Raw genomic sequence first — 12,737 nt, forward strand, 5'->3', positions numbered from 1 at the left:
ACCAAACCCTGAGGACGCCACTAAAAACATTAGTCCACGTAGAGCAGTATCCATTAATTACCACTCTCTGTCTTCTCCCACCCAACCATCCTTTTATCCGTTGTAGCAACTTGCCCTTAATGCCATACTGCTCCAATTTGTATCAAAAGCTTGCCTCTTCCTATAAAAAGTCACCTTGACACCCCTTTTCAAGAAGATTCTGCTGTTGAAGCCATGATAATTGAGCCTTGGTTTTGGAGATGTCCAAATCTCTGGCCAAATCATTCAGTTCTACCTGAGTGATTAGATGCTGCTTTGCAGTGTGAAGAGTTGAAAAGTCTGGATCTGTACTTGTTCTGGGCTCTTCGCCTTCTGGAGACTCCTTTTCCGATCCTGAATCAGTGTCAAGTCCATAAGTTTCTGGTGGCTTTGGTACTGTCATTGTATTTGTGAGGAACCAGCCTTAGAGTAGAAGGTACATTGGGATACTCTACTTTTTGCTTGGATTTCTCAGAAAATCAAGAAATATTGGTCAAGCAAAAGTGACAGTCGTTTATGTGGTATCAAGGTTTCCACCATATCACCGGAATAGTAAAAGGCATCGATTTATCACTACCTCTAAGCCAGCCTGTTAATGTCCTTGAAAATGAGCTACAGAAAATCTTTGGAGCCCATACTTTATCTTGATCTCTGACCTTACTTTATCTTGATCTCCGATCTTTTCTGCAGCAGCATGTTCGAGAGGCAACCAGAGAGGGTAATACTCTTGATCTGTTTTATCAGCAGTGATCATTCATGTATTAAGAATTTGCAGATAAAGGAACCACTAGGTGGCAGTGATCACAGTGTATTGATGTGGGATTTACTTAAAGATATAATTACCATCAGGGGTAAAGAAAAGGGTTTTTGCTTCCGTAAAGGTGAGTACAGTGGTCTCAGACAGTTTTTAAATTCTGTACAGTGGGATCAACTGACGATGTTACCAACAGTAAATTCTAAGTGGAAAGCATTCAAGGAATTAAAGCATTCGTGGAAGCTACTAAAAGTTTCATACCTATTAAGAAATATTGTTGAAGGTTTAGGCCTAAATGGTTATCATATGAACTAATGAGACTACATAGCAATGTTTGAGACTACATAGCAATACAAACTTTGTGTGTATTGCTATGTAAAATTTGTGAACATGGTACTGCTTGCAAAGATGTGTGTGTGTGGGGGGGGGGGTATGGATAAAATCAGTAGACATGACAGATATGGAAGTACAGCAACTCCCCGACTTACATAATACTCGACTTATGGAAATTCAACTTTATGTAAGTTTTTGCCAGCCGTGGAAACATATTTTTCATCCCGTAGGAATAAATGGAGGTATCATGAAAATAAACACATTTTTTTGTAATTCATTCCAAGTCCTTGGAAATTGAAAATTTTGCTATATTACTAAGCTATTTATCTCTCTAAAAGGTCATTTTTATAATGGAAATTGCATTACCCTTTCATCATTATCATATGTTCCTTATAAGAATAAATTTTGAACGCCTTTGTGATATTTTTCTAAAACACATTTCTGAAGGTCACTACCAGAAAACAAAATAGGAAAGCCCTAGTAAACTTGATCTTATTGCATTTGCGATAATACCGATAACTGCAATTGTGTATGTTTTTACGCTATTATGGTGAAATGTGTTCCCCTTCACTGAAATCTTCAATCATATAAAAACAAATTTTCAGAAACTTCTCTTCATTCCTATTTACGTATTACAATGATGAAGGGAAAGCAACAAAACAGTGGCATAGGAATGCCTTGACATTGCGGCAGGTGCCAAGGGCGCCGACAGGAGAAGGGTGCCACTGACAGGCCACATCAATACAGTGCCAAACTATTTTGACACTCGAGGCTAGCTGATGAAATGGCACCCCTCGATGATGTTGAATCAAGATGACAGCACATGGAGGGTGAAAATTAATTTTCACACGGCTATTCAAGCCTGCATGCATCCTTACAGCTGAGTACATACTGCATAGCATCATAGAGCTATTTGCTGTACAGAATGTAACTTTTAAGGGACCAATCAGGCAATTGCTTCATCGGTGCATGATCGAATGCATAGTAGTTCGCAATTCACGCATTGTGTACAAACTGAATAAGTTAAAGTTATAGTGTTTTTGTGATAGCTATATAAACAGATAATCATGAATATTGTGATTTATAATTTAAATAAAACAATAAAGGCCAAATTAATTTTAGACATGCCACCAAAGAAAAAAAGTGGACATCAGTACCGCGTAGAAAGACTGCACAAAGAGGAAATTAGAAAAAAACATTCTGCTAGTTTACAAAACTGGATTACATTAAGCCACTCCAAACCTAAAAGTGACAAAGAAAACAAACATGATTCGAATGAAGATGAAATAAATGATGATGCCACTGAAAAGGAAGTCCAAGAAAAAGCTTGGACAGTTGAAGTTCTTTTAAAAGAATTAGAAAGTGTGGACAAAAACCAACAACAGTTGGCAGAAGAAAATGATGGCAGCAAATATATTCACATGGAACATGTAAATCTGAATTTTAATGATCCAACCACATGGAACTTGAATACCCACAAAAACAGATCTCTTATGGTGCAACATGGTCCCGAACATATAGTCTTAAATATGTATCCTGTACACTAATGACCAATGTTTCAATAATTTGTGGAAATACAAAAATGAAGGTATTGAAAAAAAAAGAGAGGAAATGGTTATTTTATTGCAAAAACAAAGATGCAATATATTGTTTTCCGTGCCTCTTATTTGTATCTGACACAAATAATGTTCCATTTTGCAGCTCAGATGGATTCAAGGCTTGGAAACATCTAAACCCAAGCGTTCTTTTTCATGAGAATTCATTACAACATATAAACAACTTCACAAAATGGAAATTATTAGAAAAGAGTCTTCAAAAAGGTGGACTAATTGATAACGCTGCACAAGCAGCACTAAGAAGTGAAATTTCGAAATGGCGCCATATATTTAAAATAATATTGAAATGTATATTGTTCTGTGCTGAAAATAATTTGTCATTTCATGGACATGCTAGTAATATCGATACTGAAGAAAAAAATTGTGACGTATTTTTAAACTTCATAAAATTTGTCAGCCAATTTGACGTTGGTATGAAAAATGCTCTGGAATCACATATTAAACACCACACTAATTATTTATCTCCAGAAATTCAGAATGAATTTATTAATTTGTTAGCAACAAAAGTACAAAATGAAATAATTTAAAATAACTAAATGCAACAAGGCATAATATGTTGTAAGAGTTTTATATTTATATAATATCGGTGTGGATACACCATAGCTAACCCTTAAGAAAAAACTACAGTAGTAGTGTGGGGGGCATCATTTCCTCTGTATCTCGTATTGTGCTCAATGATAGGCCAATAACTTTTAAACGGTGCCATTTCACTTCCATGAAACAACAGACGACTGCTTGTCAGGATAAAGGAAAACCACTCTATTCTAACAGGATGCTTACAATAGAAGGTTGACCAGAGCCTTGGTCTGCCCACTGGCTATGGATACACAGAAAGTAGTTGACCAGCTCGACTTCTCGGTATATGGGACAGGTAGTCGGATAAGTTTTACGGGTCCCACTGAGTTGCAGATGGTAATCTCTTTATCTTTTAATTTGGGCATAACAACAACAATATTGCTTGCTTGAAGGCCATGGGTGCGAATGATGAGTACCCAGTTAAGTCTCGTAATGCAGTCATTATATGGAAATTTTCTTTGTTCCACGAATGAAGAAAATTTTTGTTTCCATAAAACGAAGAAATGAAAAAAAAATTCTAAAAAAATTCGGTAAAGAATAAAATTCTATTTAACGAATTCTAAAAAAATTCGGTAAAAAGAAAACATTTATCTCTAAATAGAAAAATTCGCTATAAAGAAGTTTGTTAAACGGAGGTCCGACTGTACTTGTTATTTTTTATGATTTTACCAATTATCGAAAAAAGGCGCACAGCCACAAATTTGCCAAGGGCGCCAAAAACCTAGCTACACCTCTGCAACCAAAGAAAAGTGCAACTGGTGGTAGTGCCAGGAAACAAAACAAAATTGATTTATAAATGAAGATGAAAATGATTAAGAAGTACAAAGCAGGACAAAGTTTGTCATCTATTGCAAGGGAATTAGGTCTCACTGCTTCAGCGGTGAATACTATTTTAAAGGACAGTGCATGTATAAAAGAACATGTCAAAGATCAATGCACTTAAGATCAACAGTGATCACGAAACAGCATTCAGGTGCTATATCGAAGATGGAACAGCTATTAATAATATGGATGGAAAATCAGATTCAGAAGCAAGTGCCCCTGAGTCTAATGACCATTCAAGCAAAAGCAACAAGTATTTATAAAGATATTAAGGATAAGTACGGCATACCAACCCAAGTTCATGGCAAGCAACGGGTGGTTTAATAGGTTCAAGCATTGCACTGGTTTCCACAATGTTGAAGTATGCGGTGAAGTCACCAGTGCCGATTTTTTTTTTTTTTTTTTTTTTATGTGAACCCCAAACACGAGAGGTATTAGAACCTATAGTACTTAGTACCGTGCTTGGGTTGGAGGTTGAGAAGATGAAAGAAGATATTTGTTGACATTGGACTTGAACTTCTGTAGATTGTAATTTTCAGGAAATATGTATGAAGGAAGGTTGTTCCAGAAAACGGCAGTTGAATAAATAAATGAGGAAGATGAAAAGTTGGTTCTGTGGGTTTGAAGTTGGACAGTAAATGGATGTTGGCTGGTGGCGGCACGTGTTCGGACTGTTTTGAAAGAGAGAGCGGGAATTATAGAAGCCAATTCAGAAGAACAGTGCCCATGGAAGTATATGTAGAAGAGGCATGCAGCAGAAACAGTACGTCTATGAGAAAGTGACTGGAGAGACTCTGTTAGAGATGAATCATTAATTAACCTAACTGCCCTCTTCTGAATGGAATCAAGAAGCCTGAGAGAGGTTTTGGGGGCACCATCCCAGATGTGGGAACAATATTCCATGGCAGGGCGGATTTGTGATTTATACAGAGTGAGCAGCTGTTTGGAAAAAAAGTAACACCGAGAGCTAAAGAGAAAACCAAGTTTTTTAGATGCAGAGGAAGCAATATTTGAATGTGCTTGTGCCAAGAGAGATTAGAAGTCAGGGTAATCCCCAAAAGAGATATATCATTTTGCCTAGAAATCGGAGTGTCACTAAAGATAAGCATAGGAGCAGAAGAATCCTTTTTGCGAGATATAAGCCAAGACTGAGTTTTAGAAGGGTTGAAATCAACTAAGCTGTCTTTTCCCCACTGGAGAATTACCTGAAGATCGGCATTTAAGGAATTGGTAGCAGATTTTCGAGAAGTTGAAGCTGATTGAGCAGGACAAGGTTTCTCAAAATGGAAAGTGGAATGCAATGTGCTATCATTGGCAAAACTATGGATAGGATTTCCAGTCAATGGAAGAAGGTCATTAATATACAAGAGGAAAAGAGTGGGGGAAAGAACTGAACCTTGGGGGACACCGGCATTAGTGGAGAAGTTAGAAGACAGAGAGCCATCTACCATCACCCTCAGTGAGCGATCAGAGAGAAAACTGGATAACCAATTACTAAAAACAGTTGGCAAACCATAAGACGGAAGCTTGTTTAGAAGACCTTTATGCCATACACGATCAAAAGCCTTTGAGATGTCAAGAGCAACTACTTATGTTTCACCAAACCTTTCCATTGAATTAAATGGGTAAATAAGCCAGAATATCACCAGTGGATCGACACTGACGGAATCCATACTGGCGATCGTTGATCAAACGGAAGGTTTCTAGGTAGTTTAAGAGTTGGCGGTTAATTGATTTCTCCATTACTTTAGAAAGAGTAGAAGTAATTGCAATGGGACGATAATTGGATGGGAAGGATTTGTCACCCTTTTTAGAAACTGGCTGGATATGAGCAAATTTCCAAGCAGAAGGAAAAACACCTTTGGAATAAGAAAGTGAAAAAAGGTGGCAAAGAATAGGAGTAAGTTCAGGAGCACAGGTTTTGAGAACAAGTGGAGAAATACCATCAGGACCTGGAGCTTTCTTAGCATCAAGATTCATCAAAATCCTTCTGATATCCTTTTGACAGAAGACCACAGGAGGCATTGAATGGAGTGTGTTGGGAATGGTGGGAGGTGTTTTACCAAGATCATTAATACATGAGATACAAGAAAAATGGGATACTAGCAGGTAAGCTTTATCCTTGGCTGAAGTGACAACGGAACCATCTGGTTTGGACAGATGTGGGAGCAGAGATGGGCAAAAGTTGCGGCCAATAGCTTTGGCAAGAGATCAGAATGCTCGGCTACCATTAGGGCAAGAAACAAGTTTTCTACTCTTAGCCTGTTCAAACTCTTGTTTGGACTGATTAATAACTGCTTTACATTGTTGCAAGCTTTGGTGTAGGCAGAAAATGAAACTGAAGAATTAGAAACAAGCCAATTATGATATGCAACATTCTTCTCTTGAACAGTCTTAGCACATTTATTGGAAAACCAAAGTTTAGATAAAGAACGAGATTTTAAAGTGGAATGTGGGATAAAGGATTCCATTCCTGCACAAATAATTTCACTGACATGATCTGAGCAAACGTTGACATCAGAAGTTTTGAAACAGTAATCTGACCATGGAAAAGAAGAAAAGAAGTCTCGCAGGTCATCCCATTTTGCATTCTTGTAATGCCAAACAACATGAGGTTGGGGATAGCCATGAGATAAAGGTTCCATTGGAGAAGAGACAATCACCAAGTTGTGATCTGAAGTGCCTAAAGGCCCTCTCACTTCGACCGTGTACTTAGAAGGGTTGTTTGTGAGAAAAAGATCAAGCGTATTGGCTGTATGATTAGGATTATCCGGTATTCTTGTAGGTAAATGAACAATCTGTGCTAAATGAGCAATCTAGTCACACCGACCTGCTGGGTCGGTGTGACTAGAAAACGGAAGCCAGATGGAGTTGTGAACATTAAAATCACCAAGGAAAATTACCTCACTGTTAGGAAAGTTGGACTGGAGAAAGTCAAGTTGCAAAGAGAGGAAGTCAAAGAGCTCCAAGTGATTAGTGGAGTTCTGCAGCTGCAGGGAAATTTTATGATGTGTTCAAAAAAATTATTGATGAACGCAGTTGTTTAACGTAGAAAATTTTTAACATTGACAAGACTGCTCTGTATTGGAAAAAAATGCCGGATCAAACATACATTGCTAGAGAGGAAAATAAAATGCCACGTTTCAAAGCTTCAAAAGATAGGGCCACACTCTTGCTTGGTGCTAATGTAGCAGAAGATTACAAATTATAACCACTGCTTGTGTGCCATTCTGGAAATCCTCGTGCATTTAAGGGCATCAATAAAGCTACCCTACCCGTGCATTTCTGATCGGGCCAGAGAGCATGGATAACAGTATCTCTCTTTGAGGATTGTTTTAAAAATATTGTAAAGACAACGACGTTCCTTTGAAGATTTTGCTTCTATTAGATAATGCTCCTGGACATCCTATGCATCTAGATGATTTCATTTCGAATGTGAGTCATATTTCTACCCCAAAGACGACTTCACGCATCCAACCTATGGATCAGGGTGTTATTTCGAATTTAAAAGCATACTATTTATGCACAACATTTTCTCTGGTATTGTCTGCAGCAGACGGTGAGAAAAATTTTACCTTAAGAGACTTTTGGAAATCTTACAATATTTACCACACCATCTTAAACATTAATAAGTCCTGAGCAGAAATTACTAAAAGTTGTTAAATGTCGCACAGAAGAAAATATGCCCACAGCACGTGAAAGGCTTTGAATGATTTGAAAAAGACTAATCATATGAAGAGGTTAAAGATAAAATTGTAAAGGTTGCAGAAGTATTTCAGTTGGAGGTTGATACCAAAAACGTGGAGGAGAATAGAGGAAGAAGGAATCATCTAACGAAGAACTTATTGACTTGCAGGCAGCAATAGTGAAAGAAGAAAATGCTGATGAAGCTCGGGATGAACCAAATGAGGAACCAAGACGCGTCATCACCAGAGAGATGGCAAAGGCATTTCGTGAAATTGCATCGGCAATAGCGAGGTTTGAGAAGATGGATCCTGACAAGGAACGATTCTTAAAAGTTAACAGAGTTAAGAGGGGTGAATGATATGCTTGCTTGCTACAAAGAAATCTATGATGAAAAGAAAAAAAAGCCACCATCCAGTCATCCATTAATATGTTCTTTCATAAGGTTGAGCGGCTGACCCCTTCTAAATCTCCACAGCCCTCGCCTTCCGCAATGGCATACTTATCAGCTGAAGATGTTGATTCTGGCAGCAATGGTCGAGGGGTAAAACTTACTGACGTTATGCCTGTCTCCCCTCTTTTTTTGTAATTTTATAATTTTGAAATTTTTTTAAATTGCACACTTTTATAATTGCACATGAGATAAAAAATTGAATAAATACAATAAATAATTCTATTTACATGTTCATGGAACATTTCTGTTTTTTGTTCAATCAATTCAGCGAGCACAGTTGTGAGTGCTGCACAAGCATGGGGGAAATTCTGACTTATGTAGCGTTCTGTGGGACGCAACCCTTACATAAGTTGGGGAGTTCCTGTATAGATAAATTATGTTTTAAAAGTTAAAAAGGTTATATGGCAATTGCACCTAGGTTAAGCAGCAGCAATGCAAAAATATGTATTTAAGCTAGAATTAATGTTTCTTCTAGCTTGTGTGTGCGTTCATGCGTGCATGCGTGCGTGTGTGTGTAGAGAGAGAGAAAGCAAATAGACTTAACAAAAGGAGTCTTAAAAAAAAAAAAGAGTATAGGGAGAAGAGCAATAAATATTATACAGTTGTAACTAAACTAAAGATAAGGAGATAACTAGATTTACTTTTCATCTCTGTTAATTAGAATAAAAGAAAAAAAATTCATTTAATTGAAATAAAAATCGAACATGCTTGAAATGTAATGCTTGGTATACATTAAGTAACTTGTTTTACTGTACATGTTGATGTTGGGTATATGTAATGTCGGTAAAAAAATTTTGAAATTTCAGGAGACATATTTAAAAGCATTATTTTTAATGTAAATTTTGTTTTCAGATCATACTCTATCAGCCTTATGGGAAATCTGTTGACTGGTGGGCATATGGTGTGTTACTTTATGAGATGCTTGTAGGACAGGTAAGTGAAAAAACCACATAACAGGTAAATAATCTTATTAACTATTCTTCATACAGAGTAACTAAAATTAATGCTTAATTTTATCCCTTGCTTGCTAATTTAATTCTCACCCCCCTTACTAACACTTAATTGTGACCAGTCCAAAATTTTTATGCTTTTATTGCACAATTTCCAATAACAAATAAAGTGACAGATTCATAGTCTATAACAGTGCCACACCACATAAATTTTTTTCAGCCATGGTCCTGTTTTGATTCCTCCCCTGCAGTTTGCATGCCATTGGTCTATTGAATTCAGACAAGCATACATTTCAACAGTAGTCTGCAGTAATTACTTTGTGTTTTGACATACCTATACTTTTTCAAAATATATTACTACAGAATACTGCTGAAAGATAAGGTTGTTTGTTAATGTAAAGTACTACATATGGGAAACAGCAACCCCAGAGCAACATATCAACTCTGTGGTACTACACTGACAATGGTTGAGAATGAAAGGGACCTGGGGGTGGTTGTGCAGGCAGATATGAAGTTTTCTGAGCAGTGCAGACGGGCTGCAAGAGTAGCTCATGGTGTATTGTCGATGATATATAGGAAGTTTTCTAGCAGGGATAAGGAGGTGATTATTCCCTTGTATAAGGCAATGGTCAGGCCACACCTAGAGTACTGTATACAAGTCTGGAGGCCTCATTTCAAGAAGGATGTAGAGATGCTGGAACGAGTACAGAGAAGGGCAACAAGATTGGTGAATGGAACAAAGGGGTGCTCTTACGAAGAAAGGCTTAAGTTTTGCAAATTACAGTGTCTGGAGACTAGGCACCAGCGAGGTGATCTGATAGAGGTGTATAAAGCCTTGAATGGTTTGAGCATGCTCAATGCTGATGGGATTCTTCCTCTTGCTCAGAATAATCACCTGAGAGGGCATAAATTCAAATTGAGGAAAGACAGATGTAGGATAGACGTGAGGAAATTTGCCTTTAGCCAGTGGGTGGTTGGTTGGTGGAACAGACTTCCATCCCTTGTCGTGGAAGTTGATAGCCTAAATAAGTTTAAGGCTCAGCTGGACAGGTATTTCGAACGAACAGAGGGGTGAAGAGGAAGTGGTTATTTTTTATTTATTTTTTTTTTTTTTTGGCTGATGCTGCATAAGCTTGCTTTCTTGCATCAAATGCCTCTACTAATGCTAATGTATCATAGACTGTGGAAACATATTCACACCACGATGTTATGATAAAAATTAGAAATTCTGCAAAAGGATATTCTAGGGTGGATACTCATGTTTGCATATTCAGAGATATGTTTAGATATATATATATAGTGCTTGGTTTGGGCATATGTGTGCAAGTCAGTTTGTGGAGGCGAGGATTGTGAACATGTACACTGTACTGTAGTGTGAATTACCAAGTTGTCGCAGTTTGAACGGAAATCAATTATCAAGTTTTGTTTTAATTTTATTTATTTTTTTATTTATTATTTTTTTTTTTTTAGTAGAGAAGACAGTAGTCTCCTCTACTAGAGGCAGTAGTCACCCACAATATGAGATACAATTAAAACAATTCCTTTATACTACATATGTAGTTCAAATTTATGGGTAAACTATCGGGTATCTACACCGATATTATATAATTAATTACCTACACCCATAAGAAATTATGCCTTGTGCATTTTGTCTTCTAATCTAATTACACCGATATTATATAGTTAATTTCAACCCATAACGTATTATGCCTTGAGCATTTAGTCTTAAAAATATTATCATTATTTTCAACATTTGGCATCTCTCATATTGTGGAATTAACTTCGCAACCGTGATGGTATGTCTGCATTACCAAGGTACCTACCCGCCCACTTATAAGTGAGCCAACAAGCTGAAACGTGTCTGGGTAGTGGTGCCCACTGAGAATAAATAACAGTAGTCTCCTCTACTAGAGAAGCATTATTTATTTGAAGTAGTGCAATACCTGGTATCTCATTGTGAAGGTAGCCACAATATGAGATAAAATCTAAATGATGCCATTACACTATGTATGTAGTTAAACTTATGGGTAAACTATGGTGTATTTACACTGATATTATATAGTTTTAATTTGAAAAAGACTTTTTCATATTTTGGGGGGAAAGAGAAAGTTTCCAAAATGAAATAGCTCTTTAAGGGATACAGGTTCAAGTGTGCAGAGAAAGAGTAGAATGTACTATGTGGATGCACTAAAGGAGACTTCAGAGAAGAGTCTACAGAACCACTTCCAAAGATGCTATTTCTGCTGGCAGAACTATGTGGCAACAGAAGCAAACTGTTTTAATGGGGGCATGCAACAAAACTCTCCTTCACATCAAATAACTTTGCACTGGCACAATCTCCAGAATTTTTTTGACTCTGATATATGCAAAGGACATTCAAATGAAAACTACAGAACTAACATAAAGTACATATTACACAAAAACTATGATAATTTTGTGATTGATTATTGGTAAAAGTTTGGTAGCAACAGTGAGTACCCATATGGCACCAGGTACTGGCATTCATTTGGAAATAGTCAATTTTCAAGGTGGGAGCATCCTTGCAGTCAGGCACCATAGTAGAGATGCAATTTGTAATGCAATTTTTGATTGGATTACATAAGGAATAAACCCTACTAAACTCTATTGCAGTATATTGGCTCAGTTGAAGCCTGTATAAAAGTCAGCAGATATACAAGTGAGTGAATATATTTCAGAATAGTATTGAATTTTCCTCTACTCAGGCAAGCGCAGCATTCCATTACACCAGAAGTCCTAGAGTCTATGAGGAAAACCATCACATTAATATTGATTAATGATTATAAAAGAGTATTAGCATTAGCATTAGCATTAGTAGAGGCATTTGATGCAAGAAAGCAAGCTTATGCAGCATCAGCCAAAAAAAAAAAAAAAAAAAACCCACTTCCACTTCACCCCTCTGTTCGTTCAAAATACCTGTCCAGCTGAGCCTTAAACTTATTTAGGCTATCAACCTCCACCACAAGGGATGGCAGTCTGTTCCACCAACCAACCACCCGCTGGCTAAAGGCAAATTTCCGCACGTCTATCCTACATCTGTCTTTCCTCAATTTGAATTTATGCCCTCTCAGGTGATTTTTCTGAGCTAGAGGAAGAATCCCATCAGCATTGAGCATGCTTAAACCATTCAAGGCTTTATACACCTCTATCAGATCACCTCGCTGGTGCCTAGTCTCCAGACACTGTAATTTGCAAAACTTAAGCCTTTCTTCGTAAGAGCACCCCTTTGTTCCATTCACTAACCTTGTTGCCCTTCTCTGTACTCGTTCCAGCAGCTCTACATCCTTCTTGAAATGAGGCCTCCAGACCTGTATACAGTACTCTAGGTGTGGCCTGACCATTTCCTTATACAATGGAATAATCACCTCCTTATCCCTGCTGGAAAAATTCCTGTATATCATTGACAATACTCCATGAGCTACTCTTGCAGCCTGTCTGCACTGCTCAGAGAACTTCATATCTGCCTGCACAATCACCCCCAAGTCCCTTTCATTCTCTACCACTGTCAGTGT

At 37.5% G+C, this 12,737-nt stretch overlaps 1 protein-coding gene across 2 annotated transcripts in view; it reads left to right on the top strand.

The window, feature by feature from the left end:
• LOC150076375 (protein kinase C, brain isozyme-like) overlaps window positions 1–12,737 on the top strand; it is an 847,829-nt gene that overhangs the window by 713,106 nt on the left and 121,986 nt on the right. For both annotated transcript variants that reach the window (XM_090387781.1, XM_090387780.1), the window contains one exon: window positions 9,110–9,190. In XM_090387781.1, the coding sequence (XP_090243907.1) occupies window positions 9,110–9,190 (81 nt within the window). The remainder of the gene's footprint in view (window positions 1–9,109; window positions 9,191–12,737) is intronic.

The sequence above is a fragment of the Mastigoproctus giganteus genome, chromosome 13 (assembly GCF_048544385.1).
Source record: "Mastigoproctus giganteus isolate SK-2022 chromosome 13, ASM4854438v1, whole genome shotgun sequence".
In the NCBI taxonomy this organism is placed as follows: Eukaryota; Metazoa; Arthropoda; class Arachnida; order Uropygi; family Thelyphonidae; genus Mastigoproctus; species Mastigoproctus giganteus.